General features: G+C 61.9%; 4 protein-coding genes across 5 annotated transcripts; 1 reads left to right on the top strand and 3 right to left on the bottom strand.

The window, feature by feature from the left end:
* Positions 1-423: 423 nt before the first annotated feature.
* Positions 424-3502, bottom strand: CYSRT1 (cysteine rich tail 1). The gene is made up of 2 exons (XM_008005499.3): positions 1493-3502; positions 424-1111 (listed from the first exon to the last, which is right to left on the bottom strand). The coding sequence occupies exon 2, from the start codon at positions 1101-1103 to the stop codon at positions 669-671; it is 435 nt and encodes a 144-aa protein (XP_008003690.1). The 5' UTR covers positions 1104-1111; positions 1493-3502; the 3' UTR covers positions 424-668.
* Positions 3503-3614: 112 nt separating this feature from the next.
* On the top strand, positions 3615-6756 carry RNF208 (ring finger protein 208). Its single transcript, XM_037987050.2, has 2 exons — positions 3615-5018; positions 5269-6756. Exon 2 carries the CDS (start codon positions 5798-5800, stop codon positions 6581-6583), a length of 786 nt encoding a protein of 261 aa, XP_037842978.1. The 5' UTR covers positions 3615-5018; positions 5269-5797; the 3' UTR covers positions 6584-6756.
* Positions 6757-7600: 844 nt separating this feature from the next.
* Positions 7601-9270, bottom strand: LOC103239574 (ring finger protein-like). Its single transcript, XM_008005506.3, has one exon. It carries the CDS (start codon positions 8957-8959, stop codon positions 8354-8356), a length of 606 nt encoding a protein of 201 aa, XP_008003697.3. The 5' UTR covers positions 8960-9270; the 3' UTR covers positions 7601-8353.
* Positions 7601-21706, bottom strand: NDOR1 (NADPH dependent diflavin oxidoreductase 1). Of its 2 annotated transcripts, XM_073022117.1 has the most exons (15): positions 21479-21706; positions 21079-21156; positions 14607-14704; positions 13317-13415; positions 13132-13233; positions 12788-12997; positions 12472-12593; positions 12145-12365; positions 11960-12067; positions 11329-11443; positions 11045-11191; positions 10833-10951; positions 10662-10756; positions 9269-10578; positions 7601-7776 (listed from the first exon to the last, which is right to left on the bottom strand). In XM_073022117.1, the coding sequence occupies exons 1-14, from the start codon at positions 21611-21613 to the stop codon at positions 10434-10436; spliced, it is 1794 nt and encodes a 597-aa protein (XP_072878218.1). In that variant the 5' UTR covers positions 21614-21706; the 3' UTR covers positions 7601-7776; positions 9269-10433. The 2 variants fall into 2 exon arrangements, with proteins under 2 accessions (XP_072878218.1, XP_008003696.2); XM_008005505.3 differs by lacking the exons at positions 7601-7776; positions 11045-11191 and having other exon boundaries at positions 9834-10578.

The following is a 21706-nucleotide window of genomic DNA, read 5'->3' as shown; positions in this document are numbered from 1 at the left end:
TCCACTCCCTGAAACCTGCAGCACCTGTGCCGCACCCACCACCCTCCTGCCAACATGCTCCTCCTCTTGGAAGCCTTTCGTGGGGTCCCCCCAGTTCTGTGCGCCGTATCCTCCTGCTGTCCGACCCATGGGCTGACCCCAGCTCAGTCTCAGCCTCCGCCCCAGGGAGTGCAAGTCAGCTCACATCCAGACCTGGCTCAGCCAGGGCCATGGACACACTGCAAGCACCCATGCAGCCTCTGGGCAGACCCGGGACTTGCAGGCCAGGGGAGAGTGTGGATGTCATGAGGCAGTAGCATCCCTGTCCCCGCAACGTCCACAGTGACTGTGTGTGTATGTGTCCTCGGGCCGGCATAAAGGGGCAGATGCCCTGTGTCCAGCTACAACCCCCTCCCAAAGGAGCCTGCAGCAAAGAAGAGTTGCTGGGAGGAAGATCACCCTGCTTTATTGCCTGGGCCTTAAGATAATCAGGAGTGTCCCTCTCCAGCCAGGGCCTGGGATTCCGTTTCAGGAGCTCGGGCTGAGGGGCCACCTTCGTGGTGGGTCCGTGCCCCAGTCCCCGGTGGGAAGGGGCTGACGCCCCTGACAACAGCCACCCCGAATGTCCGGGGACTGCCTGAGTCACCTTTGCTGAGGCCTGGGTCCTGGCCCTGGCAGGGTGGGCTGGGCTAGGAGATGACACAGCAGCAGCAGCTGTGGCAGCGGCAGAACGGGGGGCAGTGGCAGCAGCGGCAGCAGGGGCAGCAGCAGCAGTGGTGGGCGATGTCATCGCCGCGCCCCACGGGCGGAGGGCCAGCATAGGTCAGTCCGGCTGGGCGCTGACTGCTGTTGTAGGGGTTGCCAGGCTGCTGCCAGGCCTGATGGTTCTGGATGGGGGCAGCCCTCTGGTCACCCTTGGTGCCCTTGGGCCCTGGGACCTCAGTCGGCTGCAAGAGGCGGGTTGGCTCCGGGGCACAGGGCCCCACTGGCAGCGGCTGCAACTCCGAGGATGAGGAACAGGTGGAAGCCACTTCTAACTGCTGCCCCAGGTCAGGCCGCAGGTGAGCCCGGGGGATGCTGATGTGGGCATATGGGTTCTTGACGACCATCTCTTGGGGGTCCATGGTCCAGCCTGCAGGGGGTGGGCAGAGAAGACAGATATGGACTCAGCGGAGTAGGAGGCTGCCCACGAGCCTGCGGCCCAAGAAAACCCCCACCCAGGAGCGGCGTGCCTTGTCCTAGGCCAGCATCCCCAAGGCATCAGTGCCTGGGGTGCTGTCACCTCGAAATGTGTGTGCGAGGCTAGTGTCATGGGTGTGAGCCAAGTGTCAGTGAGCAGCAAGGGCCGGTGTCTCCCAGCTGCCACCCCTGCCAGGGATCCTCCCCCTCCCCTGGCGGCATTGGTCCTGGGATGGAGCTGGGAATGGCGGGCGGAGGCTGAGAGATGGGGGAGAAGGGGGTTGACCCTGCAGTGCCCCTGAGTTCAGGGCAGTCCCGGCGGCGGAGGGCTCACCTGTGGTGGCAGCGTGGCAGTCTGTCCTCTCGGTCTTCTGAGCTCTAGGTCCCAGTGCCTGAGTTGAGGGACTGGCAGCCGCCTTTTCCCTCCTTGGGAGGGGCGGGGCAATGGGGCGGGGCTCAGAGATAGGGGCGGGGCAATGGGGCGGGGCTCAGAGATGGGGTTCCCAAGACCCCAAGAGGCCCCAGCAATGGGAGCACGGCAGCTGGCCCACTCCTCATCCTCAGGTGGGCGGCAGCCCAGGCCTGGGCTTTGAGGGGCGCTGCCAAACCAGTGACTCAGACCCTCAAATCCGGGGCATGGCCGGGGCCCTAAAGGGCATCTGCAACTTGCCAGAGGGGAGGGCAGGAGGTGAGCCTGAGGTCATGGCTCTGGAAAGGAAGTGGGGTGAGGCCCTCAGATTCCCGGACCTGCAGTCCCCAGCCATTGCTCACACATCTCAAAGCCCCGGCTGAGGCAGGGCCTCTAAGTCTCTGAGCCTCTACTTAAGCAGAAACCAAGATGTTTGAGAGCCTTAGGCTCTTGGAGGCTTTCTGCTTGCTTTTTTTTTTTTTTTTTTTGGAGACGGAGCCTCTCTCTGTCGCCCAGGCTGGAGTGCAGTGGCCAGATCTCAGCTTACTGCAAGCTCCGCCTCCCAGGTTTATGCCATTCTCCTGCCTCAGCCTCCCGAGTAGCTGGGACTACAGGCGCCCGCCACCTCGCCCAGCTAGTTTTTTTGTATTTTTTAGTAGAGACGGGGTTTCACCGTGTTAGCCAGGATGGTCTCGATCTCCTGACCTCGTGATCCACCCGTCTCGGCCTCCCAAAGTGCTGGGATTACAGGCTTGAGCCACCGCGCCCGGCCTTTTTTTTTTTTTTTGAGATGGAGTCTTGCTCTGTTGCCCAGGCTGCAGTGCAGTGGCGTGATCTTGGCTCACTACAACCTCTGCCTCCTGGGTTCAAGCGATTCTCCTGCTTCAGCCTCCTGAGTAGCTGGGATTACAGGCACCCACCACCACGCCTGGCTAATTTTTTGTATTTTTAGTAGAAACAGGGTTTCACCATGTTGGCCAGGATGGTTTCAAACTCCTGACCTCAGGTGATCTGCCTGCCTCGGCCTCCCAAAGTGCTGGGATTACAGGCGTGAGCCACCGCGCCCAGCCGATTTCTGTTTGAGACAGGGTCTCACTTTTCCATCCAGGCTGAGGTGCAGTGGCATGATCTGGTTCACTGTGGCGTCAACCTCCTGGGCTCTAGTGATCCTCCCACGTCGGCCTCCTGAGTAGCTGGGAGGACTACAGGTACACCACCGGGCCGGCGGATTCTTCATAGAGACCTAGGTTTCACTATGTTGCCTAGGCTGATCTCAAACTCCACCTCCCAAAGTGCTGGATTCCAGGCGTGAGCCACCGTGCCCAATGGCTTTTCTGCTTTTTTCACTAATAAAAAACGTTTGATTTGTACGTTTTGTCAAAGGTCTTATCTTACAATCAATGACATGGGCTTTAAACACTACTGACGTTTTTCGCTCATTTCTCAAACTGCAGTTACTCTCTGGCTGGCGGGCGTGGGGGCCACACGCGTCCCACCAGCGTCCCCACCCTGGGCCCCCCGCCTCCAGCCGAGCACCGGCGCAGGCAGGGGTGCAGCGGGCACCGGAGAGTGCCGCGGGGGCGACCTATGCCTTGGGGCCCAGGGGAGCACCAGGAAGGGCGGGGTCCAGTCAGACGTGACCTGTGTGGGGCCAGTCAGACCGGTCGGGACATGAGTTCAGGCAACCCGGCCCCGATTTGGGGAGAACTGGGTGCTCCTGGGGACCCAAAACTTAAGAGGCCGGAGACGGAGGTCCACTGCGCAGGCACCGGAAGTCCCGCCCACCGCTCTGCCTGCCCCTTGCGTGGCGCCTATAGCGCATGCGCTAACAAGGCAGGGCCAGGTCGTGGAAATTTTATTTCCCAGAAGCCTCCGCGCTCCAGGGTTTCCCGAAAGACCCGGTTCGGATGTGACCAAGACCCGGCTTGGGGTTCCCCAGCTCTGAACGGCGGAGCTGAAAAGTCCGGGCCTGGGGGGCGGAGCCTCGTGATGGGGCGGGGCCTCATCCTTACGGGGCGGGGTCTCCCGGAGGGGGCGGGGCCTGCGGCCTGGTGCTTCCTCGGGCGCGCGCCGGGTCGGCGAGCAGAGCCTGCGGCGGAGCTGGGCTCCCGGCCCTCTCCAGGCCCAGGCTGCCTCAGTTGCCCCACCATCTTGCCAGGGCCCCGTAAGGACCCCTCCAGCAGCGCCCCTGTCACCCGCACAGCTCTCCCTATTGCTCTTCTGAGTGACACTAGCCCGAGGCCCCACGGAGGGGCCAAGCCAGACCCTATGGCAGGGCCGCTCCTCCAGCCTGTTTTGCCCAAGCGAGCTCCCGCACCAGGGGCACCGTCCCCTCTGAGCTCAGCACTCTGCAGGCCCTGGGGCTCTGCCTAGAGCAGGTGCGGTCTGGCCAGTTCAGCGGAGAGAGGAGCTGAAGGAGGCCAGGCTGTTCAGGGCCAGGTGCGGGGCCAGAGCTGGTCACAGCGTGGCAGCGGAGGCCCTCGAAGCCCTGGTCCGCTACCCCGCGGTGACCAGCAAGCCGAGGGCTCCACAGGCAGAAGGCGGACCCAGGAAGGCAGGGAAGCCCCGGGTGAGGAAGCGGAGAGGCCCCGGGCCTGCGCGCTGGAGTGCCGGAGGCCACCCTGTCTGGGCAGGTGCGGTCCTCAGGGCCGCCTGCGCCCCGCACTGGGCTGCCAGCCTGTCCTTCGCGCACTCCCACCGGACCCGTCCGTCCACCGGCGTCGGCCCTCTGACCCGCTCCACCCGCCCAGCTCTTGCCCCTTAGGGTCACAACACCCTCTTTGAGCTGCGGCACCGGGCTTAGGCGAAGCTGGAGGACTCGGGGACTTCCCATGGGGCGGGGGGCGGGGGCAGGCACCGGTGGGCTCTGGAACCAGCTCCCCTGGGATCCACCGCGCAGGTCCCCTCCCTCTCCCTCCAGCGTCCTGAGGCCTCCTAGTGTGAGGGAGGAGAACAGCCGGATTCCCCTCCGGAATTTGGAGGCGGGAGGCTTGACCAGGACCCAGGGTCAGCCTGGAGAGAACTGGGGGAGACGCGGGGGTCCTGCCCCCCACGCAGTCCGCCAGCGAGGGCGACGCCGGGAGCGGACCGAGGGGCGGCCGGGAGGTGGCCCCGCCCCGCAGACCCCGCGCGGGTCCCCAGACGGGGGGTGGCGCTGCGGGCGCGGGCGGGCGCCGCGCGCACTGCGGTCCCCGCGCCTCCGCCGCAGAGCGCGCCACGCTCCGCACGCACCTGCCGCCGCCGCCGCCGCGCCGAAACCCGCGCCCCGCGCCCGCGCCCGCGCCCCTCGGTGCCGCCCGGGCCCTGCCATCGCCTGAGGTCGCTGCGGCCGCCGCGGGAGCCGCCGGAGCCCCCCAAGCTGCCAGGCCAAGACGCGGGCGCCGCGTCCGGGCCTGCCTTTGAGACAACCTCTGCAGCGGCGGCGCGCGGCCGGGACGCCAGGCTGGGGCAGGTGAGCGCAGGGGGCGGGGGCCGGGGGCGGACTCAGCGCCCCTCCCCACGCGACGGGGGTCGGCCCTCGGGAAGGTGCGTCTGGCCTTGGAGGCGGGGACCGGGGAGGGGGTTGGGTTCCAAGCCCCGCGGAGGTCGGGATCCCACGACTGAGGTCAGGGTCAGAGGTCGGGCGCCCGGTCCTTTGTGCCCGGCGAGGGCTAGGGTGGAGGTAGCCCGAGCACTGCCCTCATGCCGTCTCTCACCTGCAGCTCAGGCCTGGTCCAGGCCTCGCCTCTGCTCCTGCCGCGGAGCCTGCCGCCCGGGTCCTCCTGCAGCCAGCGCTTCGGCTAGCTGCCTTCCCTGGGCGCCCTGTCCTGGAGCCATGGGGCTCACCCAGCCCCTGCCTGCCCCGATGTCCCGGCCCGCGGCCTGCTGACCTCGGCTACAGGGGGAGCCCCCCCCGCGCCCCCTCGCCAGCCTCAGCAGCCAGAGACCCTGGGTGAGACCCTGGGCCAGACCCCCAGGCCAGGGCAGCCTCCCACACCCCCTTGCCCCCGCCTGCCTCCCCCTCCCCCACCCCTTCCTCCTCCTCCCAGGACTGGACCAGAGAAGCCACTGTGGCCACTGGGGGGGGCCCTGCGCCCCCAACTCTCGCCGGCTGCCCCTAGTAGGAGTCCACGGGCTGGCCGGGGGCTCCCTCAGGCCTGGCGGGACCAGGATGCTGCCCTGTCACCTGCCCCCCAGCCGCACACAACGCCCCCACCCACCCGAACATCCAGTCTGACTGGAGACAGCCGGATGCCCTCTGACCCCGGGCCCGAGGCGGGCAGTGGCTGGCCGGGCCTCCTCATGTCCTGCCTGAAGGGCCCCCATGTCATCCTCAAGATGGAGGCCATGAAGATTGTCCACCCTGAAAAGTTCCCTGAGCTACCGGCTGCCCCCTGCTTCCCGCCTGCTCCCCGGCCCACCCCAACTCTGGCACCCAAGCGTGCCTGGCCCTCAGACACAGAGATCATTGTCAACCAGGCATGTGGGGGGGACATGCCTGCCTTGGAAGGGGCACCCCATACCCCGCCACTGCCGCGGAGACCCCGTAAGGGAAGCACAGAGCTGGGTTTTCCCCGTGTAGCCCCGGAGGATGAGGTCATTGTGAATCAGTATGTGATTCGGCCCGGCCCCTCGGCCTCGGCGGCTTCTTCGGCAGCGGCAGGTGAGCCCCTGGAGTGCCCCACCTGTGGGCACACCTACAACGTCACCCAGCGGCGGCCCCGGGTGCTGTCCTGCCTGCACTCTGTGTGTGAGCAGTGCCTGCAGATTCTCTACGAGTCCTGCCCCAAGTACAAGTTCATCTCCTGCCCCACCTGCCGCCGCGAGACTGTGCTCTTCACCGACTACGGCCTGGCGGCGCTGGCTGTCAACACATCCATCCTGAGCCGCCTGCCGCCCGAGGCGCTGACAGCCCCATCCGGGGGTCAGTGGGGGGCTGAGCCCGAGGGCAGCTGCTACCAGACCTTCCGGCAGTACTGTGGGGCCGCGTGCACCTGCCACGTGCGGAACCCACTGTCCGCCTGCTCCATCATGTAGTAGTGCCTGCCCGCCCGCCACTGCCCGCTGAGCCTCACTCGCCGCTTCTTCAGGGACCCAGCCCTGCCCTGCCGCCCGCTGACCCTTCCTTCCCCACCATGGCTTCTGGCCCCACCCCAAGTGGCATTGTCGCTGCAGCCAACTTTGCCATTAAAACTCTTTGCCAAAGTTTGCACCTGTTCCCTGGACTGAAGCTTGCTCCTGTGGGCTGTGCTCAGGCCTAGGCCTATGGTGGGCACCCAGGGCTGCAATCCAGACAGGGCCCAGCTTGGAGCTTCCAGAGAGAGGCCCAGCACTGCTCAGGGTGGGCCTGCTCTGCGCACTGGGGACTGGGCTGGGCTGTGAGCGTGGGTGCAAACCCCCACACGTACAGTGGGCTGCTTATGTGCGCCTGGCGGGGCTGTGTGGTGGGTGTACAGAGCCACCCCAGCTGGGCGGAGGGACATTTTCAATGGTATGGGGGACAATTCAGTTGATTTCCCTCCTGGCGTCCACCTGGCCCTGAGCACCCACCTGGATCTTCCAAGGTTGTGAGGGGCATCTGTCTATGGGCATCTGTGCAGGGGTTAGGGACAAAGACCGGCTGAGAGGGTGGTAGGGGAAGAAGGACCCAGTACCTCCTGTCTGGCACCTGGATCACCTGGGTGTGAGGAAGAGCCCACCCCAGGCTGGGTGTGCTGTCTCACGCCTGAAATCCCAGCACTTCAGTAGGCCGAGGCAGATGGATCACCTGAGGTCAGGAGTTCAAAACGAGGCTGGCCAACGTGGTGAAACCTCTTCTCTACTAAAAATACAAAAAAATTAGCCAGGTGTGGTGGCGCGTGCCTGTAATTCCAGCTATTCAGGAGGGTGAGGCAAGAGAATTGCTTGAACTCAGGAGGTGGAGGTTGCAGTGAGCAGAAATCGTGCCACTGCACTCCAACCTGAGCAACAGAGTGAGACTCTGTCTCAAAAATAAATAAATAAATAAATAAGAGCCCACCCAGATGGTGAAAATGGGGTAACAAAGACAAGCAGTAACAATGGCATCCCCAGGAGCTGGTTTATTGAAAGCTGCTTCACGTTCGAGGCTCAGTGCTCCATCTCTCGCTGGGCCACCGATGTCTCCATCCCAGGCGTGGTGACATGAGGGTGTGCAGAGGCAGAGCTGGGCCTGGTGCTTATGTTCCAAGGTCTGGATGGGCCCTCGTCCCCTGCAACAAAGGCCAGCACCGACCCCCAGCTAGTCCAGGCCTGACCAGGTGGGGAGAGGAGCCTTTGCAGGCTGAATTTTCGCAGCATGGGCCCCTCCCCCGGCTGGCCCTTATCTGAACACAAAGTGGGTGGAGTCCCTGCTCTCTCCAAGGAACTCACTGCTGTATCTCTGTTCACTTTCATGCCTGCTGTGCCTGGCTGGCCCTCGGAAGGGTAAGTGCGGCCAGCATCGGCCCATGGCCAGTATGGTGCCCATCTACTGCAAGGTGAATGGGGCCCTGCTCGCAGACCTTCCTGCTGGGCCAGCCTCCTCCAGAAGCTGTCCTTGGGCACCAGTGTCCTTGGGTTCAGTTAGTGTCTGGGCAGCAGTACAGCCATGGACTCTGGCAGGGTCAGGCTCCTGGGTAGCCCTGGTCGTGGGTTCAGCAATGGGAGGTCTTGATTGAAGGCCACTGCCCTGGACCCAACCTTGGGTTTTTCAGTCTGGTCATCAGGCCTCACAGCACCCAGGCATGGGGACGTGGGTCAGTCTGGGCCCCCCTGGCCTGTTGGCGTCAGGGTTGTCCTGGGCTCTGCTCAGCGGCCAGAGCGGTCCAGCAGCATGAAAAGCAGCCCCAGCAGCACGAGTGGCGTGAAGACCAGCAGCAGCCCCAGCAGCTCAAGGGCCAGCAGGCTCAGCAGCACCAGGCGGCGGGCACAGGGTCCCCGCTCCCGCAGGGCCCAGAGCCGGGCACCCAGGCAGGGTGGACAGGGCAGGAAGGGCAGGCAGCCCCGGCTGCCCGCGGGCCCTGCCAGGAAGCGCAGGTGGTAGCGGTGCTCCAGGGACCCCCAGGGCCCAGGGTTGCGGTGCTGGGGTACAGGGGTCTCTCGGCGGGGCTGGTGTGAGGGCCCGTCGGCCTGTAGCAGCTCCTCCTGCAGTCGGCAGATCTCCCACTCCAGCATGGGCGTCTTCTGACGGCACAGCGGGCAGCGCACCCGGCCCAGGTCGGCACTGGGGGCCGAGCCCAGAAGCCTGTGCAGGCAGCCCGCACACAGGCCATGGCCGCAGTTCAGCAAGGCCAGGCGGTACTCTCCGGCCCCGTAAGGCTCTGTGCAGATTGGACACTCCTCCTCTTCCCCCTGCCCCACTGCCTGTTCTCTCCGCTCCTCCTTCCAAGTTGGAAGGGCACAGGCACCCTCCATGGCCACGGCCCCCAGCAGGGGCTCACTGGCTGGAGTCTCGGCACCTTGGGGGGGCCCAAGGTCATTCCCTTCACTTGCTGGCACTTGGCACACAGGGTCCAAGCACTCAAAGCCCAGAAAAGGTCCAGGTGGACTGATAGGCCCAGAGCTGGAGTCGGCCGGGTGGAGGGTGGGGGCCCCAGGGCACAGTTCAGGGGTGGTAGCCCTGGGGCAGGAGTCAGGATAGGAGGGCAGGGACCCCAGGGTGGCAACAGGGGCAGCCCTCAAGGGGAAGCAGGGTCTGGGCTCCACCAGGGCTCTGGCACTGACCTCCCGGCTGGCTCTCTTCACTGGAATTGGATTTTACTGGGGCCCCAGCAAGGCCTGCCTGCTCTGGGTGGATCCTGGGCCCACATGGTGCCGTCCCCAGTCAGATCTGGCTGGAACCCAGCCTCAGCCATGTTTAGTCCTGTGCCAGCGACCCGCCGACCACAGATAGCGACTCCGAGACAGCGAGGCGGGTGTGAACAGCCGCCGGACTCCTCCAACAGGACTTTTCTTCCCAGTGCCTAAAACCCCTCCCAGGGGCGGGCCTGCACCTACCACGCCCCCTCCCGCCGCTCCTCTTTCCGGCAGCCTCGGCTCCCTGGTAGGACTGAGGGACGGCTTGGCTACACCTTCCCAGCACCTGCCCAGAATCTGGTCCTGGCGATCAGACCTTAGCCGACCCACCAAGCCCTTGAGAACGAGGCAGTCAGGGCGCATATCACATTAGAGACAGACAGAAGAGCTGCAGAGGCCACTGGGGTACAGGCAGCCCAGCAACGGTGCACCATGGCACCCACCCACCCAGCACCCAGGGCACCAGGAGGAGCTAGAGGAAAGAAGCCTGTGCTAGAAGCAGCCACTCAGAGGCCACCATTTACTGCAAGGGCTTTTCTGGGACCAGGAGAGAACACGTTGCTCTGGCCTGGGACACCCCCACTGCTCTCAGGGAGCTGGCATCTTAGTGGCGTCTGAGCACAGCCTGAGCCCTGTGGAGGTGCGGGGGCAGTGACTGGAATGTGCTGCTTGGCAGGCTGCAGCGGCTGAGGTGGCCCCAGGGCAGAGGAGCGCAGTGCGGCCTCATGGGTGCCCTATGCCACCCCTGGTGCCCATGGGGCTGCTGATGCCGTCCTGGGTCACTTCACTGGTGAAGTGAAGAGGCCCAGGCCACCACCTTGACTGGGAAGGGGGTAGGGGGGACGAGGACACAGCTCACTGTCAGGGTGTGGGAGGGGAGGACTGGCTGGGCAGAGGCTGCAGTGGGGTCAGGGTTCAAAGGGTGGGATCCAGAGTCAACGGGAGTGTGGCTGTGCTCGGGAGCTGGCTGTTCCCAGAGGACCAGCTGGCTGGTCTGAGAAGACGACGGCTGCTGGCCAGGAGCTCCCTCGTGGATGCCTTCCTGGGCTCCCAGGAGGATGGCCATCAGAGGGGGCACGGGCAGCCTCGGGCCTCAGGCCCACGTCTCGGTCTGGAAGCGCTGTGTCCGCTGGAGCCTGGCTAGATATGCGGCTGCATCGGGGCTGCAGAGTCCGCCGTCCTCCTGGAAGATGGACATCAGGGCCTCCGAGACGTCCGCTGGCATGGACTTGGCATTGCTAGAGGGGTAGGTCGCAGAAGGCTCAGTGAGGCCCGGCACCCAGGGACTGGGCCCAGTCCTGCTGCACCAAGGCCAGCTCACCCTGCCAGGTAGAAGTATGCGCCCTGGCGGTCCAGCAGCTCCCACACGAGCGACCCCAGCTCCCGGAGCCGGTGCTGCACATACACTTTCTGCTCCTGTAGGGCAGAGAACAGGGCTGACAGCTGAGTCTGAGCCCCCTCCCCTCCCTTCCCAGCCCCTGAGCACACACACCTGTTCCCGGGAGAAGGCAGGGACAAGGGTCAGACACTCCCGAGTCTCCAGCTCCTGCCACTCCGCCTCCCAGTAGAAGTCTTGGTCCCGCCAGCGGCAGCCAAAAAACAAGAAGTTTCCTAGGGAAATGCAAGGTGCTCTTGGCCACAGGTCCTTGAGGTTCAGCTGGGGAGCCCCGGCCACAACCCTGCCCTGGGACCCTAGGTGCTCACTGGTCTGGCCCTGGGCCACACGCTCCTGGATGGCTGCTCGGAAGGGGGCTACCCCAGTGCCAGGCCCCACCATGATCACGGGCGTGTCTGGTGTCTGTGGGAAGGCCAGACTCCCAGGCCGCACCCAGAGGGGCACCCGGACAGGACCTATTGCAGGAGGGAAGTGGTATGAAGAGGATCAAAGACCTGTGCTTCATCTGCTAGGGCCCTAGCCCAGCATTTGCGTGAGCATGGGAGAGAAGGGGATACTGGCCCACGGCCCCCACCCTGGGAGCAGGGGTCACCTTGCCCAGGGTCCAGGGATGCCAGCCAGGAGGAGCAGAGCCCCCGGCGGGGCTCCTTGAGGCGAGTCTGGAACTGCACGACAGCCACGAGGATCTGCAGCCGTGAGGGGTGAGCCTGTGGAGGACGGCGAGGGAGGTGAGGGGCGAGCCTGGGGAGGATGGCGGGGAGGGTGAGGGTGAGCCTCGGGAGGACGGCGAGGGGGGTGAGGGGCAAACCTGGGGAGGACGGCGGGGAGGGGGTGAGGGGCGAGCCTGGGGAGGATGGCAGGGGGGTGAGGAGCGAGCCTGGGGAGGATGGCGGGGAGGGGGTGAGGGGCCAGCCTGGGGAGGACGACGGGGAGGGGGTGAGGAGCGAGCCTGGGGAGGATGGCGGGGGGGTGAGGAGCGAGCCTGGGGAGGACGGCAGGGAGGGGGTGAGGGGCGAGCCTGGGGAGGACGGCGGGGGTAGGGGTGGTGGAACAAGGCTGCCCTCACCTGTGCCTGGGCCATGGGCCCCACCTACCTCCCCCAGGGGCAGTCTGAGTGGGGGAACGTCAACTGCTCAGAGGGCAGCCCCTGCCTACAAAGCCCCACAGCCACAGTCCCAGCTTTCCCGGGGCCGGTCCTGGCCTCCACCCACCGGGCCCCTCACCAGCATCGAGGAGGCGATGGAGAAGGCCCTCGGCCGGATAGCAGGGATGAGGTCCAACAGGTAGTCAGGAGGGATGGCAGCAGCTGTGTGCGGGAAGTCACAGAGCACCTAGGCAAAGAGAGTCTCAGGGTGGCTGCAGCGTGGCTGTGGCCTCAGGGGCTGGGCCTGCCGCCCGCCCACCTCACCTCCAGGATGGTCCTGCGGGGCCGGTTGCAGTATTCAAAGAGCTCCTCCTGGCCTTGGGCAGAACTGAACTCCAGCAGCTTCTCCCGCTCCAGCTCATGGAGGGATAGACAGGCCAGGAGCTCGAAGAAGGAGCGGCGAGGCACGCTGGCGATGTCCAGGTAGTGGGACACGAGGTGCCGCATGGAGCAGGGCTGGGGCAGCCTCGTGGGGCAGGAGACATCTGCAGGGTGAGCGGCAGGTCTCCGTGAGCTGCGGCGGGGCCCTTGGGGTGGGGGCCCAGGGCATGGGAGAGGGCAGAGAGTCAGGGTGGCCGAGGCCGGGCTCACCTGGCTCCCGTGGCTGCAGCGTGAAGAGCTGGTCAGGGTCCAGGCCCAGCACCTGGCAGAACTGCTGGACATGGGCAGCCGAGTTGGAGGGCTGAATCAGCACCACATCGCCAGCAGCAAAACTGTATGGAAGAAGCCACCAGGGCTGTGGGGACTCTGCGGGCAGGACGCTGAGGGCCCCGGACGGAAGCCATCCTCTGCAGCCCGGCCTGACCTCCTCTGAACCCCAGACCCACGGCCCACCTCACTGTGCCCTCCTCGGTCCCCAGCAGTCCCCACTGCCTGCTTGGTGTCTTGGGCCGTGCTCAGGCCTCACCTGATGCCAGAGCCCGAGATGTCAAACTCAATCAGCCGAACGTCCTGGAAGTGGGAGGGGCCAGTGACTCTCTGGTTGGAGATCATGGGTGCTAGGAAGGGCTTCGACTCTGACGGGGGCTCCTGAGAGCCGGGGTAAGCTACCTGCTGCCCCTCAGAGCCCATGCTGGGCGCCTCTTGGAGGAACAGCAGGGTGAACTTGGAGGGCAGGCTGTGGGAGGGCATGCTCGTCAGACCAGGACCCCTCCCCAGGGGCTGCCCACCCACACGGGAGGGACCCAGGGCAAGGTCCCCAGGCCGGGTTGGGTCTGCTGCACCTGTGGGTGACCCGGGGCCCACACTCACGGGACTCCAGGAGGGATCTCGGCAAGGTCCGGAGGCGGTGGGAGCAGACTCAGAACCCTGTCCCACAAGTCTCGCAGCCAGGGGTCCACAGCAGCGTCGGGCCTGGGAGGGAGCACGTGTGCTGGCCTGAGCAGACCCAGCGTGTGGCCAGACTGTGGAGGTGGGTACCACGCCCGCAGACTCACCCCAGCTCATGCTGGTCATCGCCCAGGCACACGGGCAAGAGGGCACTGCCCCCAAGCTGCAGTAGCCGTCGGTGCAGCTTCTTGGCCACGAAGTTGAACCTGTGGAGACAGTGAGGCTGGTCCTGGGCCGAGAGTGGTGCCCAGGCAGAGTGGGACCCAAGAGTGGAGCCTGGGTGGAGAGTGGAGCCTGGGGACGGCCTTCCTCGGGGGGAAAACACGCTTCCCACTGGCTGCACCCTAGGAGGGGCAGGGCCTCCACACGACAGGGGCTGCCGAGATCAAGGCAGCGCCAGGGCCCCAAGCAGCAGGTCCTCTGCTGGCGGAGAATGAGCCTGTGTGGGTGGGAGCATGTGGTCTCGTCCCACTGATGGGCCCTCATTCCTGGGCAGGGACTTGAGGCAGCTGATGCCTCCAGGCCCCCAGCCACGGTGTGGGTCACTCCTCAGCTAAGAAACTCTGTGCTGGGGAAGAGCCAGGCATCCTCTTAGGGGTCAGTTTCACTTCTCACTCTGGTTCCGAGAGGCATGACTGGCTCCGGGTCACGCTCCTCCCTGGGAACGCCGTCAGCAGCCGGGCTCCCTCCCTCGCCTGAACGAACACTGCATCCCACACTGACCAACGTCACGCACAGAACTACATCACACATGGAACTATGTCGCACATGGAACTACATCATGCATGGAACAAAACCTCCCAGCAGAACCGGGGTGGCGGCTGCCTCTGATCTTCCTGTTCTCTGTTTTTCATCTGAAGTGACTGACACCCCGCTACACACACAGCTTTTGATGCCTAGTGCTCACCGGACCTGGGCCCTATGTGGACAGTCAGGGTTTTCTCTGTTGTGGGGTCTAAAGATGCCATTTGCACATTGAACACATTACTCCTTGCTCAGGGTGCAGAGGATCACTGTGAAAATGCCCAGGAGAAAAGGTAGAGGCGGCCTCTGGGGTGGCAGGAGCGTACAGGGTCCCCCTCCAGGCTTGAAGTCGTGAACACTTCACAGCACACCTTTTTGTAAAAGTGGGGACTGGCGCCAGGTTGGCCTGTGTGACATCAGCTTGGCTCTGAGCCCAGCCCTCTGCCACCCTGCCTGCTCCCCTGTTCCCTCCCTGCAGCGTGAAGCCTGGGGTGCTCACCACGGAGCTTTGTGGACGAGAAGCCAGCATTGCCGCAAGGGCCCTGTGGCCTGCAGGGGCCGACCCTGGAAGCTGGTCTCTGCCCTCTGCCAGCACACCTGTTGCTCAACCCCCAGAACTGTTCCGTCCGCCCACTGTCCCATCCTCTACTCACTTGGTGTATGAGGAGTCCCCGAGGCCCAGGACGGCAAATTCCATCTGACAGAGGGCGGTGGTGGGCAGGTTCTTCCGGAATATAAACCTCCAGAAGTTCTACAGCCGGAAGAAACTCTGAGTCAGAGGCCTCAACCTCTAGGCCAGCCCCACAGCAGGGAGTGAGAGGAGGGTCTCAGGGGAACAGACAGGGGGCAGAATGGAACTGGACCTATCTGACCAAAAGGCAGGGCCCGGGTCCAGCCTGCAGGATGATGGGCACTGGGAGGCAGGGCTGGTCCAGGGCCTGGGGAGACCGGGGCCCACCCTGCCCATGGGAGCCGGACAGCATGCTGTGCACTCTAAGCCTGTGTAGGGCTCCCTTCCTGGGACATCACCCTCCTCTGCCCCACGCTCTGAGCTGCCACGAGCAGCTCTGCACTTGGTCTCCAAACTGTCCACCGCCCCAAGAGTCCCTCACCTCCACCTGTCATTTCCCAGCAAAGCATGGGCCTCCGCTCCCTCAGTGGGTCTGTACCAGAGGCTCTCACACCTGGACCTCTGAGGTCCTAGTGTCTCTGGGGCCCTCACACCCGGCCCTCTGAGGTTCCAGTGTCACTGAGACACATCCCCCTCCTTCCGTGGCTGCAAGACCACGAGCCAACAGGGTCCAGATCCTCTGGTTCCACACCCTGCCTTCCACAGTGGCCTCTCAGCTTGATCGGAGGCCCCCTCTCCCCAACAAGGAGCCTACTGCCCCCTCCCTACCTGGATCCCAGGTGGCCTGTGTGTGTGGTCTTCACCACCCACCCACCTCCCCCATCCATGGCCAAGCATGTAGGCTACAGTAGGGGCCCCAGGCCCCTCTGTGGACAGAGAGGCCCTGGCTTTGTCAGCCCACAGCTCTGACCCTGGCCCTGGACCACCCCTGGCCTCCTGGGAAGCACTGCCTCATCAGCTGCCTCTCTGGGCCACGTTGTGCAAGCAAATGTACCCAGCCTCTTGCCCCCGAGAGCCTCCCTAGCGCCCTGCTGCTGAGACACCCTTGCTTCCTGAATCCCAAAAGGATCTTTCCTGCTCCCTTTGGTGAACTTCCTTCCCGAGAAAAGGGTTCCACAGAGATCATTTCTGTGACTTTTCCCTCACTCGACTGGCATGCAGCTGGGTCTGTGCTGGGATCGGCACCACTGCTGAAGAGCCAGGGCCCCACTGGCCGCCCTTGGGGTGGGTAGGGCACTCTGTCCCCAGAGGCTAACCCCACAACGACACGCCCCGGGGGAGCCCTTTCATCCTCAGCAGGGCCCTTCCTGGGCATGGGGCTCTCTGGCTGCAGACCCAGCTGTGGACATTGTTACTTTCCTGGATAACTTCCTCTCCACCATTGTCTTCTCATTCTGAGGCCACTGGAATGATCTTCGAATTCTGGTATCTGCTTCCTTCCATTTTCTATCTTGCTTTTTGTCATACTTTCTAGGATTTCTCATCTTTTTTTCAGATGGAGTCTCACTCTGTAGCCCAGGCTGGAGTGCAATGGCGCAACCTCAGCTCACTGCAACCTATGCCTCCCAGGTTTGTCTTTCTCCTGCCTCAGCCTCACAAGGAGCTGGGATTACAGGTGCATGCCACCATGCCTTGCTAATTTTTGTAGTTTTAGTAGAGACAGGGTTTCACCATGTTGGCCAGGCTGGTCTGGAATTCCTAACGTCAAGTGATCCACCTGCCTCGGCCTCCCAAAGTGTTGAGATGAGAGACGTGAGCCACCACACCCGACCCACCTCGGCCTCCCAAAATGTTGAGATGAGAGACGTGAGCCACCACGGCCTTTTTTGTTGTTGGTGGTGAGTCAGGGTCTCATTCTGTCATCCAAGCTGGAGTGCAGTCTTGAAATCACAGCTCACTGCAATCTTGACCTCCTGGGCTCAAGCAATATTCCCACCTCAGCCTCTCTAGTGGGGATTATAGATGTGCGCCACCACGCCCAGCTAATTATTTATGTATTTATTTTTGTAAAGACAGGCTCTTGCAAACTCCTGGGCTCAAGCAATCCTCCCACACCTTGGCTTCTCAAAGCGCTGGGATTCCAGGCTTGAGCCACTGCACCCAGCCTCTTCTAATCTTTTTTTTTTTTTTTTTTTTTTTGAGACAGAGTCTCGCTCTGTCGCCCAGGCTGGAGTGCAGTGGCCAGATCTCAGCTCACTGCAAGCTCCACCTCCCGGGTTCACGCCATTCTCCTGCCTCAGCCTCCCAAGTAGCTGGGACTACAGGCGCCCGCCACCTCGCCCGGCTAGTTTTTTTTTTGTATTTTTCAGTACAGACGGGGTTTCACCGTGTTACCCAGGATGGTCTCGATCTCCTGACCTCGTGATCCGCCCGTCTCGGCCTCCCAAAGTGCTGGGATTACAGGCTTGAGCCACCGCGCCCGGCTTTTTTTTTTTTTTTGAGACGGAGTCTTGCTCTGTCGCCCAGGCTGGAGTGCAGCTGCCGGATCTCAGCTCACTGCAAGCTCCGCCTCCCGGGCTTACGCCATTCTCCTGCCTCAGCCTCCCGAGTAGCTGGGACTACAGGCACCCACCCCACGCCCAGCTAGTTTTTTGTATTTTTTAGTAGAGACGGGGTTTCACCGTGTTAGCCAGGATGGTCTCGATCTCCTGACCTCGTGATCTGCCCGTCTCGGCCTCCCAAATCTTCTAATCTTTTAAAGTTTTTTCATGTCCATTTAAATATTTCTGGCCAGGTGTGGTGGTGGCTTACACCTGCAAACCTAGCACTTTGGGAGGAAGAGGCGGGCAGACTGCTTGAGCCCAGGAGTTTGAGACCCCATCTCTACAAAAAATACAAAATAAATTACTTGCATGTGGTGGTGTGCACCTGCAGTCCCTGCTGCCCAGGAGGCTGAGGTGGAAGGATCACCCCAGTCTGCAAGGTCAGAGGGCAGTGAGCTGAGATTGCGCCACTGCATTCCAGCCTGGGCAACAGAGCGAGAGCTCTGTCTCCAGAAAAAAAAAGAAAAAGAGAAACAGAACTGTTTCCTGTTCCTGAGTCTCCAGCTTTGCCCTTGCCCCATGGGGGTCACATCCACTGCTGCTTTGGCCTCTGCCCATCTCTACCTGTTATGCGGGTCCTTCCTCGGGTAGGGTGTGGTTCTTTGTGGTGCATTTGCTTTTACCCAGTCTGGAGTGCAGTGGCGCGATCTTAGCTCACCGCAACCTCCGCTTCCCGGGTTCAAGTGATTCTCCTGCCTCAGCCTCCTGAGTAGCTGGGATTACAGGCGTGCGCCAATACACCCAGGTAATTTTTTGTATTTTTAGTAGAGATGGGGTTTCTTCATGTTGGCCAGGCTGGTCTCAAACTCTGGACCTCAGGTGATCCACCCGCCTCGGCCTCCCAAAATGCTGGGATTACAGGCGTGAACCACTGCCCGGCGCCCCGTGGGTTTCTTCACCAGATAGGCAGGGACCTGGTCACTCAGCCTTTGATTGTGGTTCCTCTGTTTTCTCCTGTCTGCTGCAAGGGGCACCTGCCTCACCTACAGCATCATTGGCAAGGAGCCAGGGTCCTCCTGTCTCGCTATGGATAGCCACTAAGACTTGCTCCTGTCTCCAAGGCCATGGGTTCTGGGTCCATGGCCTCTTCAAGGAGCCCCCAGTTCCTGCTGTGGGCATTAGCTGCCCCCTCCAGCTCCTGGTCTTCTCTGTGGATGCCCATACTTGGGACTCTTCCTTTCCTTGTTGACCTGAGTCCCAGCATGAGCACCAGTTTCCCGCCACTGGCTGACTGAATGCCCAGCCCAGCCCCAGTCCCTCTCTTCTCCCATGTTCTGGGGCTTCCCTATCCCACCATTCCCCTCCCCTGTCTGTGCTCCACTCTGAACCCCCTTCTCTTCCATCCCACTCTATTTGAGACCCCTTGACTTACGCTCAGCTCTCCCCCCAGCTGCTGCACATCCCCTGCCGTCCCTACTCAAGTCTTCAGCCTCTTTCTCCCATCTCTCCCCTGCCAGCAATTAAACATGCTGAGTTTCGGCCGGGCGCGGTGGCTCACGCCTGTAATCCCAGCACTTTGGGAGGCTGAGGCAGGCGGATCACGAGGTCAGGAGATCGAGCCCATCCTGGCTAACACAGTGAAACCTCGTCTCTAGTAAAAAAATGCAAAAAATTAGCTGGGCGTGGTGGCAGGTGCCTGTAGTTCCAGCTACTCGGGAGGTTGAGGCGGGAGAATGGTGTGAACCCAGGAGGTGGAGCTCGCAGTGAGCCGAGATCGTGCCACTGCACTCCAGCATAGGCAACAGAGCAAGACTCCATCTCAAAACAAAAAACAAAAAACAGAAAACATGCCAGGTTTTTCCCATCTTTTTTTTTTGAGACAGGGTCTTGCTCTGTTGCCCAGGTTGGAGTGCAATGGCCGATCCCAGCTCACTTCAACCTCTGACTCCCTGGTTCAAGTGATTCTCCTGCCTCAGCCTCCCGAGTAGCTCGGATTACAGGCACGCACCACCATGCCCAGCTAATCGTTGTGATTTTAGTAGAGATGGGTTTCACCATGTTGGCCAGGCTGGTCTCGAACTCCTGACCTCATGATTCGCCTGCCTCGGCCTCCCAAAGCGCTGAGATTACAGGCATGAGCCACTGCACCCGGCCCACACTCAAGACATTCTTAAAATATGCTCTTGGCCAGGCGCGGTGGCTCACGCCTGTAATCCCAGCACTTTAGGAGGCCGAGGCAGGCGGATCACAAGGTCAGATCGAGACCATCCTGGCTAACACAGTGAAACCCCATCTCTACTAAAAATACAAAAAAAATTAGCTGGGCATGGTGGTGGGCGCCTGTAGTCCCACCTACTCGGGAGGCTGAGGCAGGAGAATGGTGTGAAGCCGGGAGGCAGAGCTCGCACTGAGCCGAGATCATGCCACTGCACTCCAGCCTGGGCGACAGAGCAAGACTCAGTCTCAAAGAAAAAAAAAAAAAAAAAAAAAAAAAGATGCTCTCCACTCACTCACTGAGTTGCTGATCTCCTGTAATCTGGGTTGTCTCCCCACGAACCACTGAAGCTGCTCTTGCTGATATCACCAACAATCCCTTTGCCAAGAAATCCCATAGATTCCTCTCAGGCTTTATCATATTCGACTTCTGTGCAGCTTTACATGCCGGAGCCCTTCCTGGAGCACCCACTCCTCAGGCCTCTCCTTGGGGATGCTTCTAGCTGCTTGGTCAGTCTCCTGCCCTCCTGGGCTCTAACGTTCTGGGCAGCCTGTCCTGTGGGGAGAGAAGAGCTCCCTCTTCTCATACTTCTGTGTTGTGGCTATCTCAACACCGATCTCCCTGTGCCCCAGGATCTTCCTTGGAGCGCTAGTCCTACTGCACTTCTCCACTTCAATGTCTCCAGGTTCCCTTCCTGCACAACCACCTATTCCCACCGTGTTCGCTTATTTCTGTGGATGGAACCACCATCCATCCAGAGCCCAAATCCCTATCTTGATTCTGCTTGACCTCTCGGGTCTGTTCCACATCCCGGGGTCTCTCTCTTCCTAACACCCGTGCAACATGTCCACTTCTATCTTCTGTCACCACCTTAGCTCAGACCGGTAGCATCTCCTACCTGTCCTGTGCATCTCATGGCATTATTCTTGCTCTCCTGCTGACCAGTGGCGGTCTTGCGAGCATAGGAACATGACTGGGTCACCCCTACAGTTCCGACAACCCTTCGTTTCAAGCCCATCTGCCTTGCTGTGGTTACTCAGGCTCTTTGGACTGGGCCTGGCTTCCTGCCTCTCTTCTCCTCCCCTCTTGCCCCAGTGCACTCCTCAGCTTGGCCACCCTGAGCTGCTTTTCACTTTTCACACAAGCCAAATAATCTTCTTCCTCTGCACAGACTGCTCCTTCTTCCTTGGTGCCTGATTAGCCCTCACGCATTCTTCGGTGACTCAGTTTACACTCTTTTCTTCCAGAAACCTTTGCCTGGGCCCCAAGGCTGGGTGAGATAAAGCTCGATGCCCCTTATCAGTGCTCCTGTGACATATGCTACTTTTCCCAGCTGCAGGTGGTCGCTGGCACTGTCATTGCCCATTAGGTGCTTCTGCTACAGTATGAACTCTGCCAGGACGGAAATATGGCGCTGGGTTCACAGCTGGATCCCCAGCACCAGAGTGTGCCAAGAATGGAATACGTGCCTAAAAGATGGTCAGAGAATTCAGCAACGTTTCCTGAGGGTCATACAGTCTAGAAATACACAGAAGACCCAGACTAGATGCACATATAGATAGCCCTGGAAAAATAAGAAAGGTTAAAATGCATAATAACGCTATTTGGTGGCTATGAAAAGTTTATTAGAGAGAGCAACTGGAGCCCCCAGCTCCACTCACGGACGTCCTCTCAAATCCACCTCTGAAGGTGCATCAGATAGAGGAGAGTTATTTACTGCACCTAGACTCCAGGCAGTGAAAACGGGGTGAGGGTCGAGGGCAGGGATCTGAGGAGCCACATCAGGCCAGCCTTACCTTCATGTTGTCAGGGGGGTCTCCTTGGCCTGTAGTTGCACAAACAAATATCACCAGGGGCTCGTTAATCAGATTCACCTCAACAAAAAGACACACACACGTAAGACCTCCGGCTGTAAGGACCGGGCGTCCTTCCCAAAACTCGACCCCCTTCTCCTTCACTCAGGCTGACAGGGCAGAGGGATTTATGTGAGCGGCCAGACCGTCTTCTCTTTCAGGTTCCAACCTCCTCCAGGTGCTAAACTGAACTCCTCTTCCCAAGCCTCCCCTTTCCCTAAATCCGCCATAAGGGAAAGACCCGCTCTCAGAGACAATGCGACGCCTTTTGGGTCGATGACCCCGAGAGGCGGGCACGCCAGGCCTGATTGTCCCCCACGCCGAGGCCCTAGTGAGCCCTCACCACCGGGTAGGAGTCCAGGGCCTGCACCCGGCAGCCAAGCCGCCGGCGCCGGGCCTCGCGACCCAGTCTCTCCGACACATCCTGAGCCGTGCCTGTCTGGCTGCCAAAGAGCACCAGAAACTGCGGGTTCGGCATCTGGACGCGCCGGGCTCCAGGTCGGCGACTAACAACTAGAAGGCAGATCCCGCGGGTCGGGATACAGGGACCTCTCCGCCTTCCGCCGTCGAC

The sequence above is a fragment of the Chlorocebus sabaeus genome, chromosome 12 (genome assembly GCF_047675955.1).
Source record: "Chlorocebus sabaeus isolate Y175 chromosome 12, mChlSab1.0.hap1, whole genome shotgun sequence".
Classification (NCBI taxonomy): Eukaryota; Metazoa; Chordata; class Mammalia; order Primates; family Cercopithecidae; genus Chlorocebus; species Chlorocebus sabaeus.
Note: the sequence above shows the minus strand (reverse complement) of the source record. Positions and strands in the feature narration are given on the sequence as shown.